The sequence below is a fragment of the Hyperolius riggenbachi genome, chromosome 4 (genome assembly GCF_040937935.1).
Source record: "Hyperolius riggenbachi isolate aHypRig1 chromosome 4, aHypRig1.pri, whole genome shotgun sequence".
Lineage (NCBI taxonomy): Eukaryota > Metazoa > Chordata > Amphibia > Anura > Hyperoliidae > Hyperolius > Hyperolius riggenbachi.
Genome location: NC_090649.1, coordinates 177,784,427 through 177,798,320, shown reverse-complemented (window position 1 = coordinate 177,798,320; position 13,894 = coordinate 177,784,427). Strand labels below are relative to the sequence as shown.

The following is a 13,894-nucleotide window of genomic DNA, read 5'->3' as shown; positions in this document are numbered from 1 at the left end:
GGGCTGGTTCAGACGGACGTTTGGAGGCGTTGCGTTTGCTGGCGTCGCGTTCAGCAGCGTTCGTGTGCGTTTGGATGCGGTCGCGTTTTTTCTTCCCCTAGGGGGACATTAGCCGTCGCGGTTAACCTCCCCTGGAAGCTACATGTAGCTTCCAGGGGCTCCTTGAACGCCAGAGAAAATCGGGACCCAAACGCAGCGTTTGTGTAAACGCGCTTGAAAGCTTGGTACAAACGCTCCCATTCACTTGAATGGGAGTGTTTAACACCAAGCCCTGAACGCTGGCTGTAAACGCTCTGCAAACGTCCGTCTGAACCAGCCAGTCGGAGAGCTTAATAGCTTTTTTGCATAGAGATAACTGGAGTTTCTCAACTCTTCCTGTACTGGAAACAATTAGACTGATGTATCTGATCTTAATGTTTTTTTTTCTTAGCTGTATTACACATACAAATAATAGCATCATTTTTTTTTTCGCTTCAGTGTCTCTTTAAGACCTTAAAACCTAGGTCTGACAGGTTTCAGTAAGCCTCTGATTTATGGTGAAAAGGTTTCACAACAACATCTTGCATCCCTTCCCAAGAGTGCGAGCTAAAGAAATAGTATAGCATTCATGCAAAATTGCTCAACTTTCTATATTCATAGCCATACCCCACTGGTGGTGATTTGCCACCAATAGGGATGGTTGGAAATGCAGATTTCCAAATGCAACGGAACTATGCATTCTCACAAGTGTCTTTCCAATTTCTGCGGAATTCCACAGATGGATTTTTCTTGCCTTTTTTGATGAAGAAGAAATGAAAAACAAAAACACAAAAAAAACAAAACGTTTAATATGGTATTTTGCCGATGAACCAATTATGCGTACAACCACAGTACACTTCTGAATTCTGACTCTGATTGGCCTAATACTTCCTAGTCTAGTGACTGGCCTACAATTTCCAAGTCTCCGTAATGCAGTATTGCAATTTCCACATATCACTTTCCACTGCAGAAAGCAGATTTCCAATTACAAACTCAGAAATCAGCTCATTCCTACCCATCAACGAATGATGGAGAAAGTATATCCCCACAGGTGCGTATAATAAAGGAGTTAGTGGGAGTTAGACTAGAGATACTAAGATGCTGGAAATATGAAATGTGTGCAGACATCCGGGTTAGAGCCTGAGTCTAGTGAGATTTTGTCTGCATTTTTAATCTGTAACTTTGATGCGTTACTGAAAAGCATACAGAGGCTTACTAGTGTGCTCAGGCCATGAGTCCATGACACAAAAAGATGAGCATTCAGTCCCAGGTACAAATCTGTATACTGTTTCTACAGCTTCCAGCAAAATTAGTTTTCATTTTTTTATTGGCATTAAAAGGTTATAGCCATTGCAGATGTAAATAATTTAGCACTTAAATGCCATTAAAAAAAGAAAGATGCATTTTTCAGTTTTATGGCAACTAGGTTTTTAATTTGTAGACAGGAACGGGCAGTACTTAAGTAAACTGTAAGAAATCATAAAGTGGTACATTATATTTATTGTAATCCTGAAGCCAGCATCAACCCTTTTTTTCTTAACATATCTAGAATGTACAATGGAAACCAAATATATAAATTACATTTACACTGCTCCACTTTTTTACGTTTGAAAATCCACAAGCCGGAACCTTCAACATTTTCCAGGTCATCGCATAGCGTCCATTTCATTATGCATGCACAGTTTGGGTGAGCACATGCGCAGTTGGGCTCAAATAGACCCACACGGCTGCAAAGGGTGTTGAGTAGGTGGAGAATGGTCAGAGCCACAGGGACCAGCCCTGCCTGTCCCTTAACAGTATTCTATCGTGTCGTGTGTATACTTTCACTGCTGCTTTTGTAGACTTCGGGGCTCAAACACGACCAGGAAAAGTACAAAGCTGTATGTGAGTCACATAACTTATTCTTTAGTTTGTAAATAAAAATGGCTTCAAGAATACTTCCAATCTATAGAAATTGCAAATGTTCCAAAACCACAGTAACCACTCAGCATTTAATCCATTTACTTACGTCATAACTTCTTTTAAAGATTCTATGGCCCTCTCAAGCTGTACTTTATCTGGATTGTCATCTGTGGTGTGTTTTTTAAGGTCTACAACATGAACAGAAACAGTATCACAGGCATGGAGACACTATGAGGGATAAGATATTCTTTATTATAAAAAAAAAAAAAAATATTCTATGTATGATGTAAACTGCTTCATTGATCTTGATACACGACTTTCATTCATCAATTTTTTCTTATCTAATCTACGGTATTCACTTGTGAAGCAATCAGGGATGCAGAGGCTGCGACTGCATCAATCCACCTAATCCACTAGTGGTGCACCTTTAATTGCTGCATTAGCTCTTCATTAGTGCTATAGTGGCAATAATCCCCATGTGCTTTGAGTAGTGGTAATTAAACGGTTTTCTCTCCCCTGCCTATACCTCCCTGAGGCTAGGAACCCACTCGGAGCGATTTGCGATTTAAAAACTTTTGCTAATGTAATGCTATGGGAGTGATCCCACTTAAGCGATGTGATTTTATAAAATCCCCTATAGCATTGCATTAGCTTTTTCAAATCGCTAGCGATTAGAAATTGCTCCTAGCGGGTTTCTAGCCTGATACTGCAGCAGTCTTTAGAAGGTTGTAGTGCTCCGTAGGAGTTATGTATGAAGTGCATGAGGGTGCCCAAAGTAAAAAACTTGGGGCTCACAGCTCCTTAGCTACACCAATTATTAAAACCACTTAATGTATACCAACCTTAAGAGACAAGTCTACTCTGAAGACCCATATTCTCTATACACAAAAAAACTGTTTTGAGGCTCCAAGAGTCAGGCCACGTTCACACTGCACGCGTTGCCATCTGGATTTTGGCAACGCATGCAGGAGCCCAACACGCAGGACATCAGAAAGTGCATAGACTGCACTGTCTGATGTTCACACTGCATGCGTTCCAGACCAGTGCGGTCCGAGAACGCATGCTGCATGCATTTTTTAACAAACCGCAAGGCTGACCCTTTCACTTTCAGTAAATGGGATCAGCCACGCAACACATACAAACGAAGATGGCGTGCGTTCGTACGCATTGCGTTCCGAACGCACGGGCATCCGCGTTTGCTGAGGTGAACAATACCTCAGACTTTTTTTTTTATCATAACTTACGTTTATTGTAACAAGATAAATAGTGAAAGACTAAACAGCTTGGGTGGAATGGTGGATTGGGTGGCACAGTAAATGTCCAGGATAAAATCTCGACCAGGAACCTATCTGCATGGAATCTTTAGGTTCTCCCTGTTAAGGGAACCAGAGACGAGCACCCTTGTGTATTTTACCATATATATCAGTAAGAACATTAGAGAACACACTTACCATGCTCTCTGTTTCGTCCTCACTGCTAAAAGTGTCTGTTATCAGCTGTGATGAGAATCCCGGACTGAGTCTGGCTTTGCAGGGAATAATTATAGAGTCATTATAGCAGAGCCACAAAGGGGCAGGCTTGGCCTTGAAGACACCAGAGAAGACAGACTCGGCTATAATCTTTCCGTAGCAAAGCTAGACTGAGTGCTCAGTCGGGGTTTCTTATCAGAGGTGATAACAGTCAGATTAAACAGAGAACAATGAAAAAAAAGAGCAGATTAGGTGTTTACTGTCATGTTCACACTGATTTATAAGGTAAAATACAAGAGGGTGCTTCATCTCTGGTTCTATTTAAGTGTGGTTTTCCTCCATGAACACCTGTTTCCTCAAATGTCCAAAAAACATAATTAAGACACTGAAGTGAATACATTTTGCCACTTTTACCTTGTAATTTGCTTCAGTAGTCTCTGCAGGAGTAAACCGCCGCAAAACGATGCTTTAGAGACACCCCCCCCCCCCCCCCCCCAAATCCTCAGGCAAACATCCACAACCAACTTGGTCGTGGATTCTGCTGCCCTGAGAGGCAGAGCTTTCAGCTGCAGCTCTGGCTCTCCTGGTGTCAATCGCAGTGCGGATCTCCGCCTCTCCCCGCCCATATCTCTATGAAGGAAGTGAGAGGGGTAGGGAGAGGCAGCAATCCGCCACGATTGACATCAGTCAGAGCTGCAGCTGAAAGCTCTGCCTCTGAGGAAGCGCTGCCCGGATTGTTACATTATGCTGGCAGTTGGACTGTGCCACTGCTGTCCAGGGAGTGATTTGGGAAATAAAAGATAATTCTGAAAAAAGTTGAAAAGTCAGAATAATACCACCAAATGTGACTGCGGCATAGGAGAAAAAGTAGATTATGGGAACCTCTAGCAGCCTTTTCTAAGCGCTTGTGATTTTAAACGCTCTTGTTAATGCTATGGGTGATTTTTTATAAAATCCCATAGCTCAAGTGCAAATACACCCATAGCATTACATTAGCAAGGGCTTTTCAAATCACAAGTACTTAGAAATGGCTTAGCAATGTACGGCTAGTGGGTTCCAGGCCTAAGGTAACAATGTGCATGTGTCAGGGGAAATACTAGTCTTTCTAATGTACTAGTAACAAAATAAATGCAAATAGAAATTTAAAATGATGAGTCTGAATACTAAGTAGTAATGTAATGTATAGCATAGGTTTATAGAAAAAAATAAAAATAAAAGAATAAAATAAAAAAGGACTGATTTAGTATGAAAGTGGCACAAAACAGCTTACCATTTATAAGGAGAGCAACACTAGGTAACCTTTGAACAGGTCGGATTAACAGTTCAACTAATGTTTGCCTCCCGCATTCTGGTTTTGATTGATTAATCTAAGAAAAGAAAAGGAAAAAACACCTGCTGATTACTACAAAGATAGATGTAAGCAATGCAGAACAAACCTCACACCAATAATTATGAATTGAGTCTTACATTTTGTTTTTGCCAGTTCATTAATTGACCTCGGGGACCTGTACATGTGACAGATTCTCAGCTGACACTACCCAAAACAACTGCTTCGGCTGAGTGCCATCTAGCATGACTAAGGCCCAGTGCACACCAAAAACCTCTAGCAGATCCTCAAAACGCTAGAGGTTTTTGAAGCAGATTTCAGAGCGATTCTAGGCATGTTTAGAGACGTTTTCTAAACATGCCTAGCATTTTTTGGAGTGTTTTTGTGTAGCATATTACAAATATTGTTACAGTAAAGTTGTTACTGAACAGCTTCTGTAACAAAAATGCAGTTTTCCACTTTCCTATACTTAAACATTGAGGCAGAAACGCCTCAGAAATCTAAAAATGCTGCAGCCCCCGAGTTTGCGTTTGTGGAAAAAATGACCTGCTCTGGTGTACAACATCCCATTCACTTTCATTAGCCAAGCGGTTTTCCCCCAGCAAGCATTTTTTAAATCTCTCAAGAACCGCTCTGGTGTGCACCAGCCCTCAGATTCTTGCTGGGACAACAGTAAGGGCCGGTTCACATTTAATGCAAACTGGACGCCATGGACAATAGGCTCCATCCACTAACCATTAACTACTTTGGCCTCCTAGACGTACTAGCTACGCCCAGGAGGCCATGTGCGCTGCCGCGCGCCCCCACGGCCGATCGCGCGCGTGCACGCGTACTCCCGGCTCGCTAGCGAGGCAATCAGTGAATCAGGTTATGGAGCCCGATCACTGATTGCTCTCCCCCCGAGAAAAACCGTCAGCTTCACACGGAAGCTGAGGTTTTTCTGTTCCTATTTCCCCCGACGTCACTCTAAGCGTCCGTGTTATGCTTAAAGTGACGTCATTGTAAACAAACTCATGGCAGCTATCTTGTGGCCAAAAAGCTAACTGCAGGAAAATGCAAAAAAAAAATTAAAAAATAGACCAATATGTCCTAAAAAAAATTGATTTGCATCCCACCCTCCCAAAAATACCCACATAAAATGTTTAATAATAATACAAAAAATTACAATTAAAAAAAAAAACAAATATTTACCTAAGGGTCTAAACTTTTTAAATATCTATGTAAACATGAAATATTTATATATTTTTTTTAATTATAAGCTTGTAAATAGTGATGGATGCAAAACGGAAAAAATGCACTTTTATTTCCAAGTAAAATATTGTCGCCATACATTGTGATAGGGACAATTTAAACGGTATAATAACCGGGAGAAATGGGCACATACAATACGTGAGTTTTAATTGTGGAGGCATGTGGTATTTTAAAACTATAATGGCCAAAAACTGAGAAATAATGCATTTTTTATGTTTTTTCCTTATTCTTCCTGTTAAAATGCATTTACAGTAAAGTGGCTCTTAGCAAAATGTACCCCCCCCCCCCCCCCCCAAAGAAAGCCTAATTGGTGGCGGAAAAAACGAGACATAGATCAGTTCATTGTGATAAGTAGTGATAAAGTTATAGGCTAATGAATGGGAGGTGAACATTGCTCGGAAGCATAAAGTGAAAACGACTGAAGGCTGAAGTGGTTAAACAATGAGAATTCTCCCTGTTACTGAGGATTCCCATTGTTTTTTTTGCAGCCCAATGGAGATCCCCGTGCTTCTGCCAGCTACCGGCAGTCTGCAGAGACAGAGCGGCTGTGAGACGTGGTTCGGCTTTAACCCGTGCCAGAAGAGTTAACCGCACAGGCTATATGGGAGATTGCATCAGCCTGCCCAAGATCATCACAGCCTGTACAGAAGTGAGGCCTGCTTAGCACAACATATCCCACAGATGTGTGAACGGCTCTCATTTATAAATATGTGTAGCTACATACATATGCTAGTTTGAACTCTGCCATGGTGGACAATAAAGTACACCTTAGTTTGAGAATGGTGAGTAAAACCAGGGCGAGTACAGAGGCCGCAAGACTCCTGCTATAGCTCTGGCATGATGGATCTTGAGCCATTGCCAATGCTCGAGCACCATCAATTGTTCTCCCCCACACGTGGAAATCTGCTCAGTCACATGCCCTTTGCTCTCCTTCCACCCCCGCATAACAACAGATCCGTTGCTAGTCTAAAGGCTGATGAGGTGTCTGTACAGCGTCAGAAGTACTCTGTCACCCTGCGAGATAACAGAGATCCCCTGGTGTGAACAGGGCTTAACACTGTTTAATGTTTTCATTTCTCTACATCCAGCACATAGTACTATATGATGTGATAGTACTTTATAAATAAAGATTGATAAATAATACCACTGAGTGTATAGGACTATTTTTTTCTTTTGCTTGGAGATGAGCGATAACTAAAGATTATTTTTCCCTGTTTATCCAGTCAGATTATGTGTTGACGTGTGAAATCTTAGCAGGCCATAGCAGCCCATCACACTATATTTAGATCCATTAAACTAATTAAAATTTCCTTGCTAAATGTCATGTTTTCATTTAGCTTGCCCCTTTTTAAAAGTGCTGTTGGACTTTTATTTAGAATCCAAGATGTGTGTCTGTGTTGTTGGGGACGATGAATGAAATGAATACAAATTCACCTTGCATTTAACTTTTTATGTATTATGCAGCTTGAACTTGGACCAATAAAAATTGAAAATAATTTATTCTGAGTGGTCCAGTCTTAAGCTGCATATACTACATTTACATGAAATTTGAAATATACAGAGAAATTACTACATTTCATTGATCATCCCTAACTACTAACTAGAGATACTCATGGATTCTTCTGAATTAAGGCTACTTTCCCACCAGGACGTTGCGTTTTAGGGGACGTTATGGTCGCATAACGTGCCCCTAACGCAACGCCTGGTGGTGTTGGATGTGGACGTCAGAGCGAGCCCCGTTGTGCAGCTCACTCTGGCGTCAGTGATGCGTACTCTTGGACGCATGCAGCATCACGTGGTCCCGCCAGCCAATCGCTGCACAGAGCGGCCGCTCCAGGAAGTAAACACTGCACACGTCACAAAGTGCAGTGAATAGTAATTAGCCATGTGCCTGGCCGCTCTCTCCTCCACCCCAACATTACTGAGCATGTGCAAGCAGTCTAACGCGGCTTAGATGCGTATAAAGTACTGCATGCAGTACGTTGTCTTGACGTACAGCGTTACAATGTAACGTAACGTGGGCACTGTTAACAGCCCATTGATTTTTTCATTACTGTGTGGTGGGCTGCGTTACAGGCTGCTCTACCGTGCGCCTGTAACGTCCCACTGTGAAAGCAGCCTAAAGTCCATTGGCACCTAAAAAAAACAAAACCTCAGATGACAGTTCAGCAGTTCAGGGACTGTGTGGTGTATAGACTCTTCACTAGGCTACAGCTGAGCAATGTGTTCTGTTGCTATGGAATGGTGAGGAGGGACAACTTAGTGGCTTCCAGTGGGCAGTGTAAGGGGAAAAATGCGCTCTGCGAGGACCATCTGTATCTTTGGCGACACATTGGGTTAGCTGTACATACATTAAATTCTCAGAAAATCCAGCCATGTACGAGCGGCTTTGCCCTAAAGGGATTGCACAGATCAATTACTGGCAGATTTGTGTCTTGTTATTTCTGCACACTTAAGATGTACTTTAAGCATCCAATATACATTTGTGTAAAATTAGGCAAAGTTAAACATTTTCATACCTTTAGGAAAGCATGGAACCTTGGTTTCTGCTTCTCACACTGTATAATTGTTTCTTTACTCATTTCAAAGAAATTTACAAATGGTGGGTAAGTTCTCACCAACTCTTTGGACTAAAAAGAAACCGGACACAAAAACAAACGTTAATAAAAGCTACTGGGGCAAAAAAAAAACAAAAAAAAAAAAAAAACACTTAAAGAGAAACTCCAACCAAGAATTGAACTTTATCCCAATCAGTAGCGGATACCCCCTTTTACACGAGAAATATATTGCTTTTTACAAACAGACCATCAGGGGGCGCTGTAGGACTGATATTGTGGTGAAACCCCTCCCACAAGAAGCTCTGAAGACCGCGGTACTTTTGACAGTTTGCCACAATGTAACAAGGTTCACAGACAGGAAATAGCAGCTTACAGCTGTCTCCAACGGCCAAAACAGCTACAAAACCTGCCCACAGTAACAATGTCACCATGTAATAAATGTCAGAACGTAAATCGGGGAGAGGAAAGATTTTACAATGAGCAAACACTGACTAAATCATGTATACATAATTATTGTAAAAATGAAGCACTTTTTTTATTACATTATTTTCACTAGAGTTCCTCTTTAAGCAGAAGAATACTTACATATGACTGAATTACTTCCCCAATGCTGTTGGTCTCAGCCCAGTCCATCATCAGGTTTTCCAGAGCTCCCTGAGAGAGGATTGAAAATCTTTAAGGCAGCTTATAAACTATGCACTCCTGCAGCAATTTTATTAAATGGCTTATAAAACAAATCTGGCTAATTCCTTCAAGGGTTTCAAGATGGAGTAAAAAAAAAAAAAAAAATAAAAAATAAAAAAAAAAAATTGATTTGTATGGTTTCCAAAGCCTAACATCACAAGTAAGTTACTATTCAACACAGGAGAAATCACTGCTACCGATGCGATCTTCTTGTATGTGACAGTCTTAAGGGACATCTGAAATTAAAATAAATCCTAGCATTTATATTTAAGCTGGGGCTTCATACAGCCCCCTGTGGACCGTGGGTTTTCTAGTCGTCCTCCCGAGCTGGTCCAGTCTTTTTGCTCCAATCAGCTCAGTCATACTGTACCACGCATGTGTGCCCTGGCTAAGTGCAACCTCATCACCATTCCCCATTTCAACCATTCTAAAATGTGCTGACAAACATTGAATCTTGGTTGGCTAGTTTTACCACTTCCATGTAGTAGGAGACTTTACCTACACAATCTGTTGATAGAATGCAACATCTGTTGGCCTTCATACTACATGGAGGTGGTAAACCTGGCCACCTAAAATCTGATGAGTGTATACCATCATATAGAACCCTTTATTATATAGACAGCAAAAACAGTTTTGCTCCATGCATGAATCATGACCCCAAGGCCCATCTCCCAAGCTTTTATATTGCCCTCTGATTTACAGGTAGTCCTCGGTAAATGAACAAGATAGGGACTGTAGGTTTATTCCTAAAGAGACTTTGAAGTCACCTAAAAACGAGGTTTTTACTTCAAAAACCTCTTTAACCTAATAGCCCTCTCCTAAAAACGCTGTATCCCCACAGCTGACAACGCCATAAATCACCCAAAATTACCTGGTGGACATCGCGGGGCTCCTTTCGCATAGAGGCAGAGCTTTCAGCTGCAGCAATGCCTCTACACAGGTCTATCAGTGTGGATAGCCGCCTCTCCCCCTGCCCTTCTCAGTCTTCTTTCACTGGGAGAGGCGGAGATACGTGCGGATTGACGGGAATAGAGGCAGAGCTGCAGGATGAAAGCTCTGCCTCCTTCAGCAGCAAAATCCACAACCAAGAAAGTTGTGGATTTTGCCGGGGGAGGGGGGGGATTTGGGGCTGATTTATGCCCTCATTGTACTGCAGTGTACTCGCTGATTGGAGGGAAGGGACGCGGGCGGGTAGCGCCGATACAGAGGAGGCGGGGGAGCGGCGCTAACAGACAGGCATTGGTAAACATTGTGCTGGCGACACGCTGCGTGTCGCTAGCACTGCGGAGGGGATATCGGCTCGCAGGGGGGTCCTGGAGGCACACCATGGGGCAACAGAGGCTGGTGTTAGTGTGCACAACCAGCCTCTGTGCCCCACTAACATAATTAAATCCCACCTCGGGTTCTCTTTAAAGAGAAAGACGAGTGGGATAAAAAATTCATACTTACCTGGGGCTACCTCCAGCCCCATGACCACCGTTGCTTCCCTCACCGCCCTCCCGGAGGCGTGGCGGTTATACAGCCGCTATCCGATAAATGGCTTACCCTGCTCTTGCACAAGTTCTGTCGGCGTTAATTATTCTTCTCCCTCCAGGTCGCCGTGGATAGTGGGGGAAAGATGCAATTTGGCTTCAAGCTATTGCTGGCAACCGAACTAGTGTTTTTGTAGTAAATTTGTGCTCAGTCTTTTGACAGCACCCAAATTACTCACCGAGCGCTGCTATAGCCATCATTTCAACGGCGACCAAATTACACACCGAGTGCTACTATAGCCGTAACTCCTATTAAAGCCTATGGTGGCGCCTAAATCTCTTGCGCTGTTTTTACAGCGCTCCCCTCCCAGATGCCTCCGCTCACCTGCTATCGGCCCCAATAACACCAGTGACTGAGTGACGGTGATCTGAAAGAATTTCAGCGTGTTAGTTCAGCATTGCTAGTAATGGGGTGATGTACTGTACACTTCTGTGTCCTAGAGATAAACTGCTGGCATACAGCCACTATCCACATAGCATATAATCCCTAGTAATGGAGCCATCAAAATGGAGAGTTCAGACAATTTGCTACCGTAGAGAGAGTTGCTGGCATGAGCGTCATCTGTGTAGCAGAAGCCTTGTAAATATAGAGAATGTTTTTTTATAGCACGTGATGTTTTTCTTCTTGTGTTGCTAGCACCCAGTGAAAACCACAAATCGGAGGCGTAAACTGGAATTGCAACTTGCAGTGTTGAAGAAGCCTAAAGCAAAGTTGGATTACCTTGATTTTTTTGTGCACCTCCAGAATATCTGGTATACTGCCAAAAATGGTCTTGATCTCTTCCTGGGCAAGAATTGGGCCACCCAATTGACCCTCCTTTTCTAGTGGAACTTGAAATAGCTGAGAATTCAAAACCAAATGGTTAGTAATAATTACAAAATTGGAAAGACCGACAATACAGTTTTCCAAATCTCAAGTTTAAACCATGGCAGCCAACCAGTTTTCAACCAATGGCAACACTGGGTACAGACTCAATGCCCTGACAAAGACAGTGTGGATATCAAAACAAACCCAGTCTGCTATACTGCATGGCCAAAACTCTGGCAAGTAGTTTTCCCTGGTCTCACATGAAGACGGATGATGTAAGCTGAGGAGCAGCAAGTAAGGACAACCCAATCTTGGCGCTTTTTAAAGTAAGGTTTATAGCCTGACCAGCTCCTTAGATATTTCCTAGTGATTGCTGTGTGAAGGCCATGCAGGCATGGCTTCAGTTTACATAACAGTCAATAACTCAGCACTGGGCAAACTACGGCCCACAGGCCGTATCTGATCCATGTGCGCTGCTCATCCAACCTGCCAACAGGTGGCCGGACTCCTCTCTTCCCCTCAATCCTCCTTGCAGTTGCGAGCGGGTGGTAATGGGTTTGAAACTCACCTACTTGACAATTCCTGCATCGGGTGTTCATGCCAACAGGCGTCACATGACACGGCATCAGAATGTGCCGTGTCGTGACGCCGTGTCATGTGACGCTTTGTTGCCATGGAGACGCAACACTGAAATCAGCGATCAAGTGAGTTTTAACCTAATGTTACCACCCGATGGCGACTCTGCAGGGAGGGAGGGAGACGGAATGGATAGAATGTGGCCTGTAACATGCAACCCAGGCCACGCAAAGTTTAACCAACCCTGCATGCCAATGTGACTAAGTATGGGAGGGCATCAGGCTGACAATAGGCAGGCAGCTGAAGGTCATTAAAAAGTGGAGAAGAACCTATGAATTAGTAAAGGTAATATTTTCCCTATTTTTACTTTTGCAAACTTACACACACACACAAAAAAAAAAAAAGTTGTATCTGAACTGGAGCTTTAACTGACGGGATAACGAGCCAAGTTGCAAAACTTTGCAGATTCTTCAGCGTTGCCTCTATCATACACAGAAAAAAAAAAAAATCTGACAAGGACAACAAGGCAAGGATATGAAGTTTAACAAGCCGCCGCATGCATATAAAAGCAGCTGAGCTGTTACATAAATCAGACTATGGGCTTTTTACAATACAACTCTGTGTTCAATCAGTGCTTTGAAGAATATGTTTGTTTGCTTTGATGTAACTTCTCTAAAAGGCTGTTCTGGCACAACGCACTTTTGATGTGCTGGACATTTGTGCTGTGGTGCTGCAATATTACTTGTAGGGTTAGCCAGGTCTGTGTGGCATCCAGTACCGAGAAATCTGACAGCATTCTCAGTTTTAATGGGATGGGAGGGATGCTTCTTGGCAGAGAGCTATAGCTATTCTAAAAATATTGTTTAATTAAAAATGAAGCTCTTGCTTTTAGGCATCACAAGTCTGCTTTACAGATAAAAGGCTAAACCACAGGCAGAAACACAAAAGCATTTTTTTCTATTTTGGGGAGGGGTTATCACTTCTGCATGCAACCTCCAATTAATCTCATTCAAACACTGAAATTAATGTTCAACTGCAGGATTTTAAATTTTAACTTGGGCAGTATGAAAAGGGCTTAAAGGGAACCTTAACTGTAAAAAAAAAAAAAAATTAGTTCCTTACCTGGGGCATCTACCAGCCCCCTGCAGCCACCCTGTCACTCATGGCTCCTCTGGTCCCCAGCTGCCAGTTAGTTTCGTTTTTGCCGACTGGGAGTCGGCCGGCCGCCATGCGTACGTTTTTACGCATCCCTGCTGGTGCAGGAAGCTATTGCAGACAACAGGTACATTTTTACACATTACACCCGTAACTCGTAAAAATGTACTTGTTGATGTAACCATTAGCATTTGCCCCTGGGGTAGGCAGCATACAAAAATGTTGCAAACACATTTGGGCGGTGGAAGAAAACGGACGGCTCACCCTGCTGTAGCCAAACTACTGCCGGCATTAAATACTATTCCCAATTCAGGTTGTGGCAACTCAGGGGAACATGTAATTCGAGCGATTGCTGGTGCCCAAATTAGTCACTGATCGCCACTATAGCCACATTATGGCAGTGGCCAAAGCTTTGGTGAAGCACTACACCAAAATTAGCTGTCTTGGGTGAGCCTCTCCCAATTGGCACATTTTAAACTGCTGGAAACAAGCACTTCAATTAGTTCAAAGCCAGGCGAGTATAAAATGTTTTACACAGAGTGCAGTGGAGAAATCACACTGTACAGGAAAAAAATGGTATATTGTTGCAGCTGTAATCAGGCACAATTTGTGAT

General features: G+C 42.8%; 1 protein-coding gene across 8 annotated transcripts in view; it reads right to left on the bottom strand.

Annotated features, from left to right (window-relative positions):
- The window catches only part of ECT2 (epithelial cell transforming 2), a 270,409-nt gene that overhangs the window by 167,003 nt on the left and 89,512 nt on the right, over positions 1 to 13,894 (bottom strand). For all 8 annotated transcript variants that reach the window (XR_011031390.1, XR_011031388.1, XR_011031389.1 and 5 more), the window contains 5 exons: positions 11,463 to 11,582; positions 9,111 to 9,179; positions 8,487 to 8,597; positions 4,660 to 4,756; positions 2,027 to 2,108 (listed from right to left, as the gene is read on the bottom strand). Coding sequence is in view for 5 of the 8 variants with exons in the window: in XM_068281039.1 (XP_068137140.1) it covers positions 2,027 to 2,108; positions 4,660 to 4,756; positions 8,487 to 8,597; positions 9,111 to 9,179; positions 11,463 to 11,582 (479 nt within the window). In the remaining 3 variants the exon portion in view is untranslated. The remainder of the gene's footprint in view (positions 1 to 2,026; positions 2,109 to 4,659; positions 4,757 to 8,486; positions 8,598 to 9,110; positions 9,180 to 11,462; positions 11,583 to 13,894) is intronic.